We start from the raw sequence: 15,274 nt of genomic DNA on the forward strand, positions 1-15,274 counted from the left end.
TTACCCATAACGGGTATGGCTTTTTATCCCCATCCCCACCCTGGCATCCTTACACCCACCTACTTCAAAACTCTCTTGAAGCCACTACATCCACCCTTAATACACGGGACCCAACCCTACACCCAATCCGAATCCAACCTTGTTGGTTTATGTTACGTCGTGACTGGTGACAGAAATGGATGAAGAGAAATCAACATTTATCGGTTTTTGTTTATTATATGTTGTGATACATTTATTTTATTTTGCAATAAATGACACATATTATGACTAGGGCTATAAGTGAGCAGAGTTGAGCTCGTATATTGGTAGGCTTGATTCGAGCTCTGAGTTTGGGCTCGAGGCTTAGCTCAAGTTCATGGGTCGTTGAGCGTTGAAAATTCAGCTTAAGTGCTCAGAAGTGGATCGGAGCTTGACTTTCGGCTTGGCTCGAGCTTGTTTCTGGCTCGAGTTCAAATTCTGACTCGTTAAAAGCTCAATTTTGAAATTAGGCTCATTTAGGCCAATAAATACATACCCATTGTATAAGTTAACACCCAATAGCATTGTATGGACTAATACCATTGTATTAGTTGGATAAGAATCTAAACTATTGAAATATATTCTCAATTTAGATTACTACAAGTACCGAAAGACGTGTATGGAAATCAGTCAATCACATTTGTGTGAATAATTAGAATAGCAATTTCTAGGAAATTTCAAAATTGAAATCATGTGCCTACAATTTTCCAAGCATTCATATTCAATTTGTCTTCATCATAAGTGTTAAATTTGTCCAAATAGAGATCTAAATAAACGAATTTACTCGGTTTTTCCACAAAATTGATGGATAGCCTTAAGCTAGAAAGGGACACTACGACGTACAACTCAACAATTGTAGTAATTGTAATCGGTGAAAAGCAAAGTCAGTCAGATTTCGTTAAAAGTCATAATAAAACAAGTGTAATTTAGCAATAATTAAACTTATTTTCTACTTTAATTAGTTACAAACATACGTTGAAAAATTAGATCTGGCCGTGTTGTTTTGTGGATGACATTTCTAGGTAAGAAGTAAATGAAATAATGTTAAGAGTTAGACACGGCATGCAAGGGGTTTTTTAGTCCAACAATCAACATTATTATTACACTATTATTTGAAGTAGATAGCTAGATACGACAACTCGAATGTCAAAAGTGGTGCTAATAGTCAACAACCTAAGTTCCCCTAACCGTCAATTCTTAACATGCATCGAGTCAAGTTTGGCACAGTGGTAATATTTTACCTTTAATTAACTTTAATGTGGAGCTTATTGTTATTATTAGGTGCAATTATTTATTTTATTTATTTTTTATTTTTTTGGATGGGTGGTAAGGAAAAGGGCCCTATTGAGCCGAAACCTCTCATGGGTCCTTCTGGTTCGGATTAACAAGCTAGGTATTTTGTGAGAAGGGAGGGAGAGGGGAAAGGATAAGAGAACCCTCGTCCCAAAATATCTTTAGTGGGGTTTGATCCCATAACCCTGAGGACCAAACTTTGCTTGGTTTTCAAAGGGGTGCAATACGATAACTTATCATCCATTCTAGTACTATTCTCACCCAAATACGCATAACCGCAGATTTCTAATGGGATTTGGTGCATTCCTGTTTGTATAATCACACCCATTGTCATTAAGTGTATTTGTGGAATGGTGTTATACATCCTTTTTTATATATACTAACTCCGTTACAGGTTATGTGCTACGATTTGACATAAAGTAGAGAGAGAAAATGTCTAATCGTTGCACATAACCTGTACGGAGGTAGTAGTAAAAACTAAAAGGAATATTTTTGACATTTTTTTTAATATTAATAATGGATTTCTTAATGATTTATATTTATTTTAATTCAAAATTACACATGTATGCATCGTTAAAAAAAAAAAAAGAAATAAAAAAGAAAAAAGACTAGTATATAAATAGTTAAATGAGTTGGTTTCTAAATCCTAATTGACCTAACTTAACCTAATATTTAAACGAAACTAGGTTGGTTATTTTCGAGTTGGAATGTTCAACGTTAGTCAATCAATACTCCCTCCGTGTTTTAATAAGTATTACAGTTTGATTTTTTATTTACTATTCACATAATGATTTTGACTCAACTATTTTACTAAATTATAATAAAACATATGTTATTGTCTAATATGTTGTTGGATGTGTTATAATGTATACTTTCATAATATTAACTTTTAAAAAAAAAATTTACTAACATATAATTAGATATAATAATGGTCAGATTAGTGTCTCGATCGACATGCATGTTTAGTCAAACTGTAACACTTAAAAAAAAAATACGAAAAGAGTATGTGTTTATTTGTGTAAGCTCCAAGTCAAATTATCGAATCGGATCAACTTTTTGACAATCCAACTAGGAAAGTTTGAGGTAAGTTTCTACCTTCTAGGCTTCTACTATGAATGTCGATCAACATTATTAAATTTTCAGATACTTGGGAAATAGCAGACTCACAACAGTCACAAGTCACAATAAAATTAATAATTCCGGCATTGACAAAATATGCAGTAGTTGCCTAGTTGGTAGTAATAGCAACACCCATTATAGTCAACATAATATGGAATTGAACATTGATTTGAAGCATGAAATCTCATCCATTCAATACTATATTTGATGTATATAATCCACGATAACAAGATATTACTTCATCTAGGAGGTATTATACATTTATACTCTTCAATTCCCCTTTTTTTTATTTTTTTTTTATTATTTTATTTTTTATTTTGGAAACCACTCTTCAATTCTCATTAAGAATAATTGTGTAAGAAAGATTTTAGGTAGAAGAAAAAAGAAAAAGTGACAATAACAAAATTACAAAATTGTCCATATAATTGAAAACATTAACTAAATTAATCAAAATTTCTACAAAAAATTGCTTAGAATAATTTTTTTAATTTATGAATTAGGAGAATTTCAACCTCAAGCAGAAATCCAGCCATGCAGGTACAACTTATAGACGCGGCATTATACTTGCCATCGTAGGAAATTGTATGTGATTTATGCAATATAAATTTGGTATGGTAGATGTTTCTTAGTAAAAGAAAACATTGTGTGTTCTTCTGTTAAAGAATAGTTGTGAGTTGACCTGGCTGTAGTATTAGATACCTGGCTGTAGCTTAGACAGAGAAACTAGAAAAGAGAATCACCAGCTCTTGGGGAGTCTACGATGTGTCATGTCAATGTCCATTATACATCCGAGTGTATCATGGATGCAATACACTTAGGACTTGCTTGGATTGGGTTTAGTGATCAAGGGTAAGTTTTATCGGAGACCAAATTACCAGGAGCCTAATTCAGAGGTCAACATTTTAGACATGGTGAATTGTTATCATAGGAGGTCTAGGTAATGTATTACCTGCATATTAGGGACATATACTATTGGCCTGACCGCCCGACTAATCACACCATTCCAGGCACTAGGTTTAAATCCATATTACCCCATTAATTTTACATCTCATGTAAACTAACCGGCTAATCGGCTAATCAATACGCATATAATCTACCCATCACTTAAAAAATTATGGGCAAAGCAGCATTTATACAATTCTGTGTAATTGTACGTAAATTTGGTTATTGATCTTACTAAACATTGTCCTGGTATACATATGGTGTCAAGTACAAACTACAAAGAGTAGTGTTCCGTAAGATGTACGAGTATGTATATTCATATAAAACATCTTGCAAATGAATAAAACTGAACTATAACTCAGGCATTTGATGATTTCCATTGCCATAAATGAATGTTACTAACATACAATAGCTGCATTACAGAAAGGGGGAAAATTAACGATAACTGAGCTACAGAATATCTTCTACTTCTATTGCCTAGTACCCTACCTAACTACGAATTTCCTAACATTTTGAAACAAGATTTATTAATAGCCTATCTAAAGTGGTAAAATTGAAATTATAAGCAGCTAGATGACAGAAGAATTCTAAAATACACAATTACAGATGCACAGAGAAGCCTCAAAAGCCGTTACAGTCATTTACCTCGGCGACCTGGAAGAGAGACACTTTCCGCAAGATACAAGCTTCAGCAATGAATGGGGTCTTCGTGCCCGAACCTTTAACCTTGATAACTGCAGGCATTGATGAATTAGAAATCTATAGTATGGCCAGAAACAATTCTAAAAACATCCCAGTTCAGGAAACTTAACAAGGAGTATAACACACCAATGAATGGTCAACATGCCAACATATGTTGTAAGACTCCCAAGACTCAAAACAAACAAATGCAGACATTTATCAATACATAGGAATTATAAGCAGATCCTCTATCATGCTCAATTTTAAGCACGAAACAATATCCTCGTATGATTATATGACTTATATCACCCCCACCACAACAGCAGCACTGACATTAGTCTGTCCATCTATAAACAAAATAGCTACTAAACCACAGATGTAGTCCAAAGTTCTTAGTATAGCTCACGGCTTAAAAGCAGAGAGCCGGAGACAAGCAGAGAGCCAGAGACGTTGGAGGCAGGATAGATGGCCAACTGCATTGTACTTTTCATAATGCTTAATCTGCTCTTAGTCAGTGAGCTGACTATTATGACCTTTTCCCTCTGACTATACAAGCCCGTCCTCCCAACCCAACTAAAAATAAATAAAAATTGCAGTATTGATTTTATTACCTTCCGTCGTGTTGTTCGTGATGGTTTCCAACATAACAAGTTTCTTGATTTAGGTTCCAATCTCCTGAATGACAAAGAAAATTTGAAATGTTAGAAGAAAATTATTTGACATAAACATAATATAACATAATTACAAAGTATTAATGGAGTTTCTGAAAGTAAATGAGACACTTAGGATTGTCCGATTATAATTTTAAAATATAATCAAGAAATTGAATGCATATGGCAGATGTTTTAAATATACAACTTAGAGTATGAGTCCGTAGCAACATCAAGAAACTTGGTTTATTTCCCCACGACATTATTGAATCCAGTAATTTCAACGACATCTTTTATTAAAGAAAAATACACAAAAGGGAAATAAATGCAAGCAATGATGATCAACACAATATGTCATCATATTAACAAATTATACGTGTAACAACTAACAAGTCTTGCAATGAAGATTTTTCTTTTATTTCTTTTTAACTCCCATCGCATGGCCATGTTTCTATTACCGGGCAATTAAGGAGAAGGGTTTATGCCATCTGACTCGATAAATTTTATAAGTGTGACACAAGTGTTGTCATACTCACAAATTCATGATTTTTCTATTATTTCTTTTTAACTCCCATCGCATGGCCATGTTTCTATTACCGGGCAATTAAGGGGAAGGGTTTAATGCAGAAATCCAGATCCCATCATTATTGAGTCTTGCCAGAAAATTTTGGAGACTCTTCTAAAAATAAGTGGAGAATCCCCAAAACTGTGCTAAATGTCACAGAGTGATAAGATAACTAGGGGCCTATGCCATCTGACTCGATAAATTTTATAAGTGTGACACAAGTGTTGTCATACTCACAAATTCACAATTCTATTTGTAATGCAATCCTTAATTGATACAATAAAAAAGAAAATTCCTATCCATTCAAACACACAAGCTAAGGCCAATCAGTAACAGAAAGCAGTCACTCAAATTTCTGCAGAAGTTGGATATACAGCATATGAGCAACACATCAGTCACAGAACCATTTATTCTCATGTCAGTGAATCTCATGCGGTTTGTTTTAATCATAAATTAAGTATAGGAATGTAATTTTCACCTAGTTTTGTTAAGCTAGGTATCAGTTCACACTTTTCTAGACAGTGATTTATTGGGGGAGAGGGTGTATGAATTAAGTAGAATACTGTCTTAGTAATTACTTTGCTTTCTGTAGGCAGAGTTTTGTTTCCAGATACTTCAATAGTATAAGCATGGCATTTTGGTAAGAAATAACCAAGACTAGGAAAATGAAAACATGAATGAAATAGCAGATGGATTAAAATATCATTGCGAAACACATACAGGTTCTCTTGCTCGAGTTTTTCAGCAATTGATACAGCCTTGCGTTTTGTCCATGCACTGCGTTGAGAGGATCCTTCTGCTTGCTGAATCACATGGGCAAGAGAAACTTTGCCTCTCGCCAGGCTTCTACACTGATTTTCCTCCCCAAACCTTCCTCTTTCAGATACAGCAGATGAGTCAGGATGTTTGAATGATGGGACTGTTTCACCAGTCCGAGCTCCTCGCAAATCTCTCTTATCTGATTTTCCATGAATATCAACATGGTCACTAAACTTTTGTTCCCTTGGAGAACCTGCTAGTTCAACGATTTCACTGGTTCCAGAATTACCCTTGTTCTTTGCAATCATTCTGCTAGAACCACCATATCTGTCCTCAGATGTGGGCAAGACAAGTGGTGTATGACCACCTAACCTTGCATCTTTTCTTGATTCTGATCTTATTTCAATTGTAACTGGGGATCCAAGCACGGCTTCAAATGCTTGCAATATATAAGCCCTCAGCTTTTCGGCCTTAGATTTGGTCTGAAGTGAACTGAACAACAATTGAACAGTTGGCGCTGCGTGGAAGAAAGTTGGTCAGTCAAACAACTAAACCTGCAGAGAAGTGCCAAAACACTAGTTCCTAATAGGTCCACAAAATTTAAACTACAAAAGATCATTTAAAAAAGACCTCTCGCATTTCTCAAATACACATCGCTGTTTTGACTTTTGAATAATATATATATAGCACAATTGCATTCCATCGATGATTTTCTTAAGTATGTGATAGCAGCTCTACATCTTAGACTGCTTATTGTTTTTACAAAACAGGCAATCTAACATCCTCAAAGAAAGGGGACCAAAAAAGAACATACTTACTGTACATGGTCTCAAAAATAGGGGACCAAAATAAAAAATCAAACTAGTAACACTGTACTCAAACTTTTGTGAAGAGTTAATGATTCCATGTAGAGTGACCCATCCTGTAGCTAACTAATTATCTGTTTGTGTGTATTCTTTAAGGCTGTTAGTACACCCTCTCATTCCAAAATATGTATATATCAAGGAATTACTAGTTATTGTATTTGTTTTTAAAGTTGACAAGTATTATCCCCTTGGCACTTTAAAAGATGAGCAATAGTGCACTTATACGGAATAATCTCTTTTGGTTCATGTAGCCGACCTCACTTATGGGACTAAGGCTTTGATTGATTGATACACCTATAATACGAGACAACTATTTAAAAGGGGTGGATTATATGCTAGTAACAATATCTACTTCCACTTTCAGATGAATGGTATTAAGAAAATTATGTCGATACAAACAATAGAACATTGCAAACACATTACCACAATTCCAGCACATGGATCATGGTCAAGAAGAAAGCCATTACCTGCACCGTAACTGACAGAGATCAGCTTTCCTTCTTGATACATGAACTCTTTTATGCAACTAATTTGAATATTCTGTAGCACCTCCAACCAGATGTCTTCAATTTCTGTGTGACCTTTACCTCGCTTCCCACTGACTCCCATATCATCATATGCAGAAGTCTCACGAGAAGCAATTCTAACAACTTGCCTTCTGTTGCCAGATACCTTGCTACCATCATGAGTACCACTAGGGCTGCCTTCATAATGCCTCTCCATTCCACCTTCAGTAGAAAAACGCCTCCCATTATTGGACACTATGGCACGCTCCATTCCACCTTTCCTGGTCACAGCTCTCCCATCATTCTGGGGCAATGGACTGTGATTGAAACTAGTGTCTTCTGCCGAGGAACTGGGCAACATATACTGCTGATCAGGAGCAAGTTGAAGCAATGCAGCTGTTAGCCAGGTTAGTTTGTCACTAGACATTCTCAGCTGCTTCTCCGCTTCCGAGAGAGTTTTCAATGCTTGGCGAAGTTTTTCCATATCTTCTTTAGATACTGAAACAATTGAACAATATTTATTTTACATTAGTACAGGAAAAGCAATAAAATAGCAAGCAACAATAACTACTTAACTAGCAAAATATTAGCAAGGCAAAGATAAATTTTCAGCAGTTAAGCAAGTTGTAATGCACTAAACATAAATGGTCCATTTGATAGGCGGCGTTAATAAATGGTGGTAACATGGATGGATTTAAGAGTAACTTTGTAAGAAAATCATCCTAATGCCCAATAATGCAACCCATCCTCAAACTTGTGTATTTCTTTATAATAAAATTCCATCACCACCTATAGCACCCCTCAAGTGGTAATGAAAATCTAGAGCAACTCCAATGGTGATTAAAAGGACTAGCTTGCAAATCTAGTGAACAGTGTAGCAACAAGCCAACCATTGGAGACATGAAACAAAACGAATATGGGCTCGTAACAAAGCTATACACTTGGGGAAATAACAGTAAAGGAAGAAACACACTCAAGATTAAAGATCTTGCAGGCAACCATCAGGTGAGTTTGTGGCTTTGAAAATAATTTAGTTTGATAATAAGATGCATCGAGTCAACCTACAACAATTTGTAGTTCATTCCTAGACTTGCTACTATGAGAAAAAGAGATACTTTGGGTAAACTAGCATTACCGTGGCCATTGGCAGATAATTTTCCTTTCAAATCTACCTACAAATTCATTTCATTAGCACAATTTACTACCGCCTACCAAAGCTGACAATTCTGATATCACGTTAATAAGTCATTTGAGATATATTAAATATGTGGGTGGGGTTTACTGAACTGATTGAAGCCTATTTTCACTTGATGGAGTCAGCTTAATAAGTGAATAATCACCATATGGCTGAATCAAGTGTAAGTATACAATCAAAATATAATATTGGAAAACTTAAGACAGGCAGCTACATGTATGATGAAGAGCTGATGACATTATTATTGAAATGATGATGAAAATAATAATGATAATAAGGATAGGCAATAGAGTACCTTTAAAACTTACTTGTTGCGGGATAATCCCTTTATATTAAACTTTTGCACAATGCCTTTAACAATATTTTATTTTGCGGGGTAATACCTTACTTCTGATTTACGGCCAAAAAGAGTCAGTTTTCCAGCATTGACTAAGGTGTTGTTTGGTTGATCAACAAATCCATGGGAAGTTTATTTTCCTAGGAAGTTCTACTTCCCACATTATGGAGGAATTAACTTACCTAATCCCCCCCTACGTAAGTGGAACTTCCCACGGGAAGTAGAAATTCCTGCATCTAACCAAACCATTATCGACAATTCCTAGGAACTAAAATTTCATGGGCATTGAGATTGTGTGGAAGTTTTTACTTCCCAAATCAATGATCCAACCAACAAGCACTTAGATTTACCCCTCTATTTTAATTTTTGGACTTCTCTTCACTTTTGCCCATGTTTTTCTTTCCTCCCCTCTAATATATTAACCTCAACTTTCCCCAGCCCACCTCAACAAAAACCCCCACCAACACCTATCGTCTGTCCATTGTATCTCTTCTCCATCACCTATCTCGTCTCAACCTGAACACGCCTACCCTAGAATCTTAACCCCTTGTATTGAGTATCATTCATGTCTTTTTCATCAAATTTAATTGGCCGGCCTGGATAATCTCAATAATATTAATTTAAATGTATAGTCTCATCAATTACTTGTGCTAGTTAATGCAATTAAACAGTTTCCAGCTGCTATAAATTGACTGTGATGATATCCCAAGGGAAGTGTAATAAGTATATACTCCATCCGTCCCATAATATAGTTTCTGTTTTCCTTTTTAGGAGATTCAAGATATTGTTCCTATTTCTATTATTGGATAGTATGTAAAGACTATTATATACTCACTTTTTTGACTTTATTCATTGTACTTCCTAATTTATCCTTGAATTTTGCACATGCTCTGTACTTTTTTCCACTGTATCTCTCTCTAACTTTTTCTATGATTGTACTTTTCACTTTTATTAATATACTTTATCCACTTTCTCCTCCTAATTTTAAAATACCGTGAAAATCACAAATAGGAACTATATTATGGGACGGAGGGAGTACTATATTGCCTCAGAAAGTTAGAAGGCAGACTAATCTACTTCATAACTAACAGGTTAAGGACAATATATGTGTATTTTTCTTTTGGTTTGTGCAAAGAAAAGCATACAAATTATGCAAAAGCATCTTTATTAGGTTTCAATCAAGGATAAAAGGAAGAAAGGTGTAAAAAATTAAGAAGGGGAGAGAGAGAGAGGGGGGTGGGGGGTGGGGGGTGGGGGTGGAGAGAGAAAACTAAGCGCTGGGAAAATGAATTGTTTTGATCCAGTATTAAAATTGAGGTACACCCCCTTGAAAAAAAAGGTTATAAAAGTAATTTTGTACAGAAATAAATAAAAGTGTTCCCATACAAAAATGAACTTTCAGAAGGTCTATCATGCTGACAAGCAGAGTATTAACAATCAATAATAAATACTTTGTAATACTAGGCAGGGAAGAGTAGATCTAGCCTCACATGGTTGTCGCCGAAAGAATTTTCTTCTACGCCTTTCTTTTGTGAAGTTGTATGTACCAGCTAACACATCAGTAATAACAGTAGCCAGTTGGGACATCAAAGCCAATGGCTCAACACCACTTTCCATAATCTCCCTCAGATTTTTGACTGTGTTAACTGTGTCTGCAGACAGAGCAAAGTCAAGTAGATCTACCAACTTCTCATCAGAGATCAGACCAACCTGAGGAGGAAAAGAATTTCCAATGTCAGTGCAGAGTAAAGAAAGCCATTGACAATACCAAACTGATTTATGCAACTATTTTCATCATTTTTTTTTTCAATAATTAGCACACAAAGGGTCAAAGAATCACTGTTTTTGCTTTATAAGTACTCATACTGTTTTGCTTACTGTAAGCCACAGTTTGGATTTGACAGAATACAGACTCTCTCTCAGTCACATCAGACGAAAGCTGAATAGACCATTGCTATCGTCAGGCCATTGCAGAGTTATACATGTGTGGTGCATGCAAATGAAATATTACCTAGGTCAACTGATCAAGGTATCAAAAAGTTATTCGTATACAGGACCAGTCTTCATTATGAAATGTGTATAAATGCAACCATACCTGCATTATGTTATAACAAAACTACTATTGGCTGTTAAAGATATTTTCCATGAAAAAACATACTTACATTTTGTTATATCACTTTCTTTTGTTTATTTTGCTTTTCCAGGGTGAGTCTACATTCTCCATTATGCCATTGTTATAGAGCAACTCAGACAAAGCTAAAGCTCATGTGATGATGATGATCCTAAATTGACTTTGAACAGCTACCTTTTCAACGGCACAAAATTGCGAATAATATACAATGGTCCAAGCCATGCATCTAAAAAATACTTGCGTCTAAAGTTTTTCCAATCTATGCACATTGTAGTTTATAGCGAAAATTCTAAATTAGTAGTTCCGATGAATTTATGTTTCTTGCTCCCACACAAATAATGATTTCCAAATTTATGAGGCCATTGAATATTCATTTTGAAGGGATAGAACAAGAGGACATTATACATAACTAGACCAAAATATAAAAAATGAATTTCTTCAATAAATGAAACCCTGAAAGGAATTAAACGACGGTCAAGGCTTTTTTGGCATAGTTACACTTGTAAGTTTTGAGGGATCCAAAGAGTAACCCTAGGTTTTTGGCATTGCTCTCACATCTCCTAAGGGAGAAAATCCATGTAATTTTTAAAATAATTAAATAAAGGAAATTAAATGTTTGCGACAGTTGAGATTTCCAAGCTAAAGCATCAACATCACTCATTTTACTAATAATCAATACATTCTGTGTGTGTGTGCAACAAGTGATATAGATACACAAACTGATAAAGGGATGCAGCAAGCTAGAAAGGTATTGTACATGCTCTAGGAATTTTTTTTAGACATTGACATCTTCAACATATTGGTCCGCTCCCAAAGATGTATCCAAATTATGAACACCAAAGAGGAAATAGCCTTGATGACATGCTATTTGCAAAATTAAACATTAATAAAAAAAGAAAAGAAAAAAAGTGCAAAAACAAAAATATTCTCTAATTATATTTAAATGAATGTTCATAGCTAGCTTACCAACTCCTGCACCAGTGTCACTGAGATTCTTTGACCAAGCAAACTTAATTGCTCAAGTGTCATTTCGGCGTCTCTCAAAGAACCATCTGACCTGGATGCTATAAGCTTCAGTGCATCCCGATCAATTTCTAAACCTTCTTTAGTAGCAATCCATTGTAAAGCATATATAATGTCTGCATCTTTTAACTTGGGAAAGAAAAACTTCTGGCATCTGGATATAATTATATGGGGTAAAACATCCAGACTCGAACATATGAGGACAAAAACTACACGTCTGGGTGCTCGATCAATGACTTTGGATATTGCACTCCAACAATCGTGGGAAAGTGTATCACAGTCATCAAATATGAAAACTTTGTACTGGGAAGCTTGCTGAGACAACATCATATTCTCAAACAAATCCATAATGCTCTCAAAGTCAAAATTACTTACAGGACTGATTTCTTTTATAGTTCTACTTTTACCCATATCATGTGCAACGCAAGAACCACAATAGCCACAGGGTTTAGGATGTTCAGGTGACTGGCAATTTAAAGCTCTGGCAAATATCCTTGCAGATGATGTTTTCCCTGTTCCATGAGGCCCATGGAAGACATATAACAAACCCACCTTCCTCCGAACAATGGCATTAGAAAGAGCCTGTGCAACCAAGTTCTGGCCAACCAAATCTCTAAATGTTCTTGGCATGTATTTCTGCGTCAAATTCTGATGTCTAGCATGGCGTCCCCCTCTTAGCTTGCGTTGGTCACCGGACCTAGCTTCAGAGGCAAGGTCAGATTCTATATCACGTTTCAAAAGGCTATCAGCAAATATGCCTAGCTCCCCAGAGTAATCATGGGCCCAAGCAGCATTATCTGAGCTCCCAGATCCATCAACCAGTAAAGGCAGTGCCTCAGCATCAGACTTACTACAAGAGCTTGACTGGTCTGATGCTGCAGGAAAGTCAGAGGCATCTCTTCCCTGGGGCATTTGACCTCCTCTTTTTAACCTTGGGTCAGACAAACCACATGACAAACTTCTGCCAGCCATATCAAGAATTGTCTTGCCTCTATGATGAATCCTCGACCAATTAAAGGGTATCCCGCACCCATTTCGTGGACCTTTTGAAACATTATGGTCACCTACTTCCTCTTCTTCCTCAACCATGGGATGCCTTTGTTGCACCACGCCCTTTACTGATGAATTTGATGCCACAGATATATCATTTTGAGGCCTGTTATCCCTAGGAGGCATAGCACCAGGTCTTTTTACTCTCCTGAACTTGCGCCTTCTCACTTTATTAAAACCACTGCATGCACCACGAACACTAGGTTCTGCTTCTTCAAAAACATTTTCTGTTTTCGAGTGCCTCCCATTAGGATGCTTGTTTGAAGAAAGTACACCATCACTATCCATGGTGATCTCATGCAACTGCTGCGAGAGAGTTTTGGGATTACCCTCTTGACTATATTTCCCTGTTGCAGTACTCTTTCTGCTTTTTCTATCAGAATTTCCTGATACCCCTTGAGACAATTCATTCCCATTCTCATAAGGCTGAGTCCCTTGGTTACCTCCAGACAGGTCACTTTTTCGGCTAAATTCTTTCTCCCTATCCCTTCTGACATCCCAAGCTCCACTCTTGCTACTGTGCTCACTGCCTAATGCTGCCTGGAAATTAACCCCCCCAGCCTCAAGACTCTCAAGAGGCGGGGAACATTGAGATAACCTTCTACCATCCCTTGAATGCTCACCAGTTGACCTTCTGCCATTCTCAAGCCTTTCCCCATCTCTAGAAAGCAGATCAGCAATGACAGGAGAATGCCACGGTGGGGGACTAGCCGAAGGATCCCTAAGAGAACGAGACCTCTGAAGCACAATAAGGTCCCTCATAAGGGACTTATCATGCGATAGGGGACTATGCTTATGCATATGGTTTTTCAAATGAATACAGTTAGTCAAGTGTATATGGTTACGCAGATGATCACTAATATCACCATTGGCATCCTTGAGAATCCGATTACGAACAGCCCTAGTCATGATCAAAATAGCAAACAACCAAGATGCACAAAATTTTCCAAACTAAGCAAATAGTTCGGCATTTTCTTTAAATAATCGAACACTACCCCAAAACCCTCCTCTTGGATTTTCCCTCAAACTAAATATATTGCCCACCCACCAATTCAACCACAGTAATGGCATCACATTCATCAACCCCACTTCCAACTTCAATCATCCTATCCAATCAATACTATACCCAAAAATCGACGTCGAACCCACAAATTTGATCAACTCCCCTACCACTACAATTACCATTATTTCTCAAATTTTCATTCAAATCAAATGCACCATCAACATTAACAGCATATTAATAAAAAATCAACAAAACCCATTAAACAAATATGACCAAATTAAGCATCAAGGGTTCCAAAACTTATCAGATAACAGCTCAGCAAGAAAAACCCAGCAAAATATTCTTCACCCTGCCAAAATTAAACAATAAAAAACAAATTAAGCAGCAAGTTCAAAGCTGGCACATTAGCAAAAAGAGACAAATTACTTACAAAACAATCAAAATAATAGAAAAATACATACATACATACATACATACATACATAAACACATTAAATCAGGAGCAAATGGTGTAAAATCCAGTGAAAAATGCAGATAAAGAATCACATAGAAATACAAAGAAAAAGAGAGAAAACAATCACCTGAATCAGAAGCAAAGTGGGTTTACTTTAAAAAACACAAAAATCAATAGTTGGTTTCAACCAAAAATTAATTGTACCCAGATCTTTCTAATACTCTGTTTTTTTTATTTTTTTGTAACTTTCACATGAACTCTGCTTTGAGAACGACGGTGAGTTGAAAAGAGAGAAATTGAGGAAGAGAGAGAAAAACAAACACCACCAATTTTAGCCAACTAGTGTTATGTAAGTAGTAGCGACTGCAAGCAGATGAGTGTAGAGAGAGAGAGAGAGAGAGAGTAGAGAGAGAAAAGGTGGGACCTTGCTCAGAATCCACGTGGATTCTGCATCCTAGCCGTTGGATGCCATGTGGGGTCCACGGGGGTTGTGGGGTCTGGTTAAGGGTAGTTTTGGACCATACTCAAGGTCAATTTTTGCACGGTAAAAATGAGGGATTTTTGGATTAGATTGACCAAAAGTTATTTAAGAGTCATAAATCATAATTAGGGTAGGGTTATGGTGTGGTTTTGTACCACGCCGGATGTCACTGATGACTCTAATAATGTTCACCGGTACTAAT

At 36.2% G+C, this 15,274-nt stretch overlaps 1 protein-coding gene across 1 annotated transcript; it reads right to left on the minus strand.

Annotated features, from left to right (window-relative positions):
- Positions 1–3,713: 3,713 nt before the first annotated feature.
- Positions 3,714–14,938, minus strand: LOC110716152 (protein STICHEL-like 3). Its single transcript, XM_021894782.1, has 7 exons — positions 14,719–14,938; positions 12,029–14,487; positions 10,422–10,641; positions 7,361–7,897; positions 5,989–6,544; positions 4,665–4,728; positions 3,714–4,106 (listed from the first exon to the last, which is right to left on the minus strand). Exons 2-7 carry the CDS (start codon positions 14,042–14,044, stop codon positions 4,014–4,016), a joined length of 3,486 nt encoding a protein of 1,161 aa, XP_021750474.1. The 5' UTR covers positions 14,045–14,487; positions 14,719–14,938; the 3' UTR covers positions 3,714–4,013.
- Between the last annotated feature and the right edge of the window lie 336 nt (positions 14,939–15,274).

Source organism: Chenopodium quinoa, unplaced genomic scaffold (assembly GCF_001683475.1).
Source record: "Chenopodium quinoa cultivar QQ74 unplaced genomic scaffold, ASM168347v1, whole genome shotgun sequence".
In the NCBI taxonomy this organism is placed as follows: Eukaryota; Viridiplantae; Streptophyta; class Magnoliopsida; order Caryophyllales; family Amaranthaceae; genus Chenopodium; species Chenopodium quinoa.

Bases quoted from the DNA above. Each gene is read 5' to 3' on its own strand.
- LOC110716152 (XM_021894782.1), bottom strand. From the start codon at position 14,044: ATGACTAGGGCTGTTCGTAATCGGATTCTCAAGGATGCCAATGGTGAT. The intron at 7,898-10,421 runs GTGAGGCTAGAT...CAATTGTTTCAG, and splicing joins ATTCTTTCGGCGACAACCAT to TATCTAAAGAAGATATGGAA. The intron at 4,107-4,664 runs GTAATAAAATCA...CAATGCCTGCAG, and splicing joins CACGAACAACACGACGGAAG to TTATCAAGGTTAAAGGTTCG.